Raw genomic sequence first — 5,440 nt, forward strand, 5'->3', positions numbered from 1 at the left:
ACGTCACTAATATACCCGATCACTTGTTATCGATGAAATGGTGTGTTGCCGGATTTTGTCAAGGTCTTGGTACTACGGGCGAAGAGGGGTGGGCGTATAGTTGTGGGGCGCGTGTTATAATGCAGACGGGAACAATCTTAAGAAGTGATGGGTTAGTCCGCCCCCTCTCCCCCCCCCCCTCCATGATACGTCCTTGGCTCTACTACACTATATTCACAGGAGATGTGCTCAATTCTGCAATCGCATGCGGAATTTATTTTAGATTCATTGTACGAGTTACGGTACTAGGTTTGGGGTAACAATTAGTATTCGACATACATTAATCTTGGAGTGACTCGAACTCGGGACCTTATGATTGAAAGTGATTATGATTGAAAATATGATTGAAAATATGATTGATGAATGATTGAAAATAGCCTTATGATTGAAAATAGCCATCAATGTTGCTTTTGCTTGGACGTACCATCGTCGAATTCGTCGCAGAACTGTCATGATGTTGCAGCTCATGATGTTGCGTCCCATTGTAATGATGTCGCATCGTCGTTTATTATGTCTGTTTACACGATTCGCCGTATACATGACAGCAAGCTTTAGACTAAGATACTTCGTGCCAGATGGTAAACGGTATACAGGATTTACAAGTGTCGACCATTATGATGCTTTATTAGTTCATTCTTGTAATGAAAGGAAGATGCCAAGTAGGATTCATAAACTAATAGTTTGTATTCTTATTTCCCAATTCACGTTGGAGAACCACTTCGGACATGTCATATCATGGGAAGTTGTAAAGCCAAAGCTAGATAATAAAATTAAATTGGCTTTCAACCCTCATTAATTTAAACGTTTTATTACCGTCTGGAAAGTATATTCAAAATGGCTCTACTTCTCATGCTTAGCGACTAGAACAAGAAAATTTAATTGCCGGGGGTTCTTTTCTATCTCTAATATTAAAAAAGTGATGTATTTCTGAACGCAATACATTGGAAATTTGACAAAATGGTCTGTCTGTTTACCGGTTAAAAACTCGTAAAGTGTAAGCAGAACTTGTCACCGCCTGCTTGAAGGGATAATAGCGAGTCTGGTAAATATTAAAAACGCAAAGAACCAGCACCATATTTAAGGTAATTCACTACTATAACGAAAGTAATAATAATAAGTTACATGTGGATCACAGTTGCAAACAAAAAACCCCACAAAAACAGCGTATTTCGGTGTCGTTAACGCCACAAATTTCTTGCAAAGGTAAGCCCCTCACTAGATCCGCCTTGATTACCCTTTAACTGAGTTGACAAATCTGGGGTCAGGAATAGTCTTAGGTTAAACAATAACCATATTACTTTGAGTAATATTTTTCATGGAAGGTTTGCTTTTCCATTATACAAAACCAACAAGGTTTCGCAATGTTGCACTATACGTAACACTTCAAGAGGGAACAATTATAAAATGGAGAAATCGAATGAAAATAACAACTACAGATATCTGTGTATTGCATATTATAGACTTTATGTTTGTGACACTAAACATGTAAAGCAGTCTGTGCGTCTCATATTGTGATCCCAGCATATATACTAAGTAAGGTAATGTTACTCCGCATGGATATGCCTTACTTCCACCAACACCTATTCCTTCTCGAGGCCACCACCATAACAATGTAGTTCGTTTTAAATAATAAAAACTGTCTTAAATATACGTGACCAATATAGTACCCTAGAACTCATCGCCTCCCATACCTCCCGGCATACACCAAGGCTTTGCCAGAGTATGAGTTCGCAATTTCGTAATGAAAATACATGCATGAATTAATTAAGCTCTCTTTTAAGAGGTGATATTATTGGGTTATATGCAACAACAAAAAGCATATTGAACTGTATACCTTTATTTGCAATACATGTTGAATGACGATATAATGAAATTGTAGGCTAACTACTTTCATTAGGTCTAAGATAAAACTCCCATTTGGGTCTCCCTCATTTCTATTGTGACAGACAAGGGTACTTGATACCAGCACCGTGGTATCGATCAACCCATTCCGCCTCAAAACTTTCCGATGGGAGTGTATCAAATAATCCAGGAAGAATTTCACGAAAAACACCATTCATAGATGTGATTTTCAACGTAGATGGACACCTGACGGAACTACTGGTAGTAGCATGCATGCAGACGTCACCATTATATCGTTGAATCTCACACAGATTTTCTTTGATGGCCTTACAATAACCTATATCCCAACCTAGGACTGAACCACATCCCCAATCAAATCTTTCTGGATAGCAGGTACTGGCCAGACTTTCACCGGTAACTTGATCGAAATCGTCTCCAACCCCCTCTTCTGTTTGACAAGAACCTTTTTTGGATACCTCTAGCGTCAAGCTGTCCTCGCCTACACGTAACGTTACACTCTCCCCGTCTTCGTCGATGGTATCTACGATAAATCGATACTTATCGTTCGTCAATAACGGTGAGCTTAACCGGTTCTTTGTATCTGTCATCTCCGTTAGTACGAGTAAACCTGAATGTCCATTACTCCGGTAAGGGATGGCAACATACAAAATTTGGGAGGTCGTTTCTAACCGGTCTTTCAAATCACACGGTAGGTAGTCCAAATCCAGTTCTTCCAAAGTTCCATAGGCGACGAATATTTCCCCGTAAAGAGATTGGTCGTAATCTGCTGATGGTAGGGACTCCGGAAGTGACAGGCTGACGTCTGTTTTATACAGCCATAAAATTAGGAGAAGAGAGATCAAAATAATGTAATTAGCAAGTGAGGATCCAGAGGTGTTTGAGGGGAATACACCCCATGGTTATATGACAATTAGACTTATGACGTCACATCACAATTGTATACTATGCTTCGGAACGGGAGGGGGACGAGGGGGCGGGGCAATCCAACCGGGTGATTTTATCTGGTTGTGTCTTCTGTTGCAGATTGTAATATATTGCACCCAAACCCAGAAATGACATATGGGCGTACCACTCTGCATCCGTGTATACGACTAGGCCTAATAACTTACATCAAAAACATTATTCTTGCACTTTTGGAAGCTACTATATACCCGCACAGAGTAATTAACTATGAATATATGTTCTTATAAGGACCATTTACAGCCCAAGATTTCTGTGTTCTGGTAGGGCGTAAGTGTACAGATTTTAATATATATAGCTGTCACACATCCTTTGTCCCAACAGTAACCGAAATACAAAATGGAACAATTAAACTCACCATTTCCACATTCGACGTCGCTGTCTATGCGATCGTTAATCGCGGTTTGCAGAGCATCGCGTGGAACAAGAAACCGTCCGCTTGTCGACGACATACGATACCGTCGTAGATTCGGCAGCACCGTTGACGAAATTGGCATAATCGCTACAGATAGCAAAGTTAAGACCAAGAATTGTCGAGTAAGAGTGAGAAAAGCCACGGTTTTCATATTTTCGACCATGATTGACGACGATAATGATGATGAAGATGATGACGATATGGTGACATCTAATGGTGAAGAGGAAAATGGAACAAATCCATTCCTTCTCCTGGAATATATGTAAAATATTTGTATTAAGTTGCGGGTTAGTTTGGGGCAAATGTCCTTCATGGTTTGTAATTAAAAGGCAATTATCTGTATTTACGCAGGATTCACTTAAAGGCTAGCTTAACGTTGAAGGTTAGTTTGGGGCGAATGTCCTGCATGGATTGTCATAAAAAGTCCTTTATCTTTATTTACTCAGGGTTCACCAAAAGGCTAGCTTAACGTTGAAGGTTAGTTTGGGGCGAGTGTCCTGCATGGATTGTCATAAAAAGTTCATTATCTTTATTTACACAGAGTTCACCAAAAGGCTAGCTTCAACATCCAAATTGAAATTAAAAATGCCCTAATTAATTTAACGAGTTACCACGTAATATACTTCCTAATATATAGATAGATAGAAAGATATATAGACAAAGAGAACGATATATAGATTCAACATCCAAAGTGAAATTAAAAATGCCCTAATGAGTTTAACGAGTTACAACGTTATATACTTCCTAATATATAGATAGATAGACAGACAGACAGACAGACAGACAGACAGACAGACAGACAGACAGACAGATAGATAGATAGACAGACAGATAGATAGATAGATAGATAAAATACTTTTCAGATTAAATTTCTTCTCATGCGATTTTGGATTTTCTTTTGTTTTGGCTATAAACTGACTGACGGTTTTGGTACTTGCGAATAAACTATATTCTAATTGCTTATTCATGGTTATTTGCACTTAATAGTTCACTGCTGGTTGACTTAATTAGCAGAACCAGCATAATTATGTTTTTTCCCCTTTGTAGCAATAAAAGATTCAAACCTTCTTTAAAGAAGTACCAATTGGTACGACTCTCTACGCGGAAGTTCAAATGAATTACTAATGGAGCTAGTTTGTTGGGCTAATCAAAATGCAATGTACTCATAACATTTTCAAGCGCGACTGTAAAAAATAACCTTTCCATTTACAGTATCTTTCAAATCAAGTCTATATAATTAATTCAATTTTCTTGTGCGATACTTGATAATATTTCAACTGTCCTGTGCAATTCAATAGTTTCCTATAGGCTCACTCTGAGCCTGAAGAAAAATTCATGAACCAACGTACGTAGATTTTGGTAATTATTTGAAAACAACAGTCGGTCTATGTTTACACCGTTATCTATTGTAATAGTGCGATATGTTTATCCTTATCATTACATATTCATATTATTTTCTTAGATCATATAGGCCTACCTCGGTATACCTTTCCTATATGTGGTGTGAATGGATTTAGTTGTTATTATTATAAAGCCATTGTACATTCCCTACCAACAACAAAAAGATAGAATTTTAGCTGAATAAGTCATTACCATGATACTCACTATCATGTTCAGAGATGAACAACTAACGGATCAAAGCCCCTGTGTGTTTGTATCGTGGGTTATATGGGTAAGAATTAGGTTTAGTGATCACCATATAGAATATTAACCCTGATCCATAACCAGGCACGAATCTAGGGTTGTGGTGTGTACGTTTCCGTGTTGTCCCCATTTTTTGGCATAAGTAAGGCTCTAAACGTTTTTTTCTGGGGAGGACCTCATAACCCTTCCCTTCGTGGAACTCGGATTCAACCTCACTCAGGGTCATGCCTTCCTTTTCTTAAAATCCTGAATCCGCCCATGCTAACCGTAAACACATATAATTACAATTTTAAAAATACTGAACAGGGTGTACTTTTCATGTGGAATTAACACTATTATATCATCCTCCCTTTCCCATCCATGCCCTTCACCTTTCTCCTACCTCTTCAATAACCTTCCCTTCCTCTCCCCTCTCCCCTATCCCCTCTCAATCCATACCCATTCCATTGTCTGCTGGCTGAGTGGGCAAAACGGGTTCAATTGCCAACCGATGGCGCTATTCGTAAACGTTAAATCTGT

General features: G+C 38.6%; 1 protein-coding gene across 1 annotated transcript; it reads right to left on the bottom strand.

Annotated features, from left to right (window-relative positions):
- Nucleotides 1–424: 424 nt before the first annotated feature.
- Nucleotides 425–3,513, bottom strand: LOC139975924 (uncharacterized). The gene is made up of 2 exons (XM_071984601.1): nt 3,221–3,513; nt 425–2,704 (listed from the first exon to the last, which is right to left on the bottom strand). Exons 1-2 carry the CDS (start codon nt 3,438–3,440, stop codon nt 1,974–1,976), a joined length of 951 nt encoding a protein of 316 aa, XP_071840702.1. The 5' UTR covers nt 3,441–3,513; the 3' UTR covers nt 425–1,973.
- Nucleotides 3,514–5,440: the final 1,927 nt, after the last annotated feature.

Source organism: Apostichopus japonicus, chromosome 1, assembly GCF_037975245.1.
Source record: "Apostichopus japonicus isolate 1M-3 chromosome 1, ASM3797524v1, whole genome shotgun sequence".
In the NCBI taxonomy this organism is placed as follows: domain Eukaryota; kingdom Metazoa; phylum Echinodermata; class Holothuroidea; order Aspidochirotida; family Stichopodidae; genus Apostichopus; species Apostichopus japonicus.

Bases quoted from the DNA above. Each gene is read 5' to 3' on its own strand.
- LOC139975924 (XM_071984601.1), bottom strand. From the start codon at position 3,440: ATGGTCGAAAATATGAAAACCGTGGCTTTTCTCACTCTTACTCGACAA. The intron at 2,705-3,220 runs GTGAGTTTAATT...TGTATAAAACAG, and splicing joins CGACGTCGAATGTGGAAATG to ACGTCAGCCTGTCACTTCCG.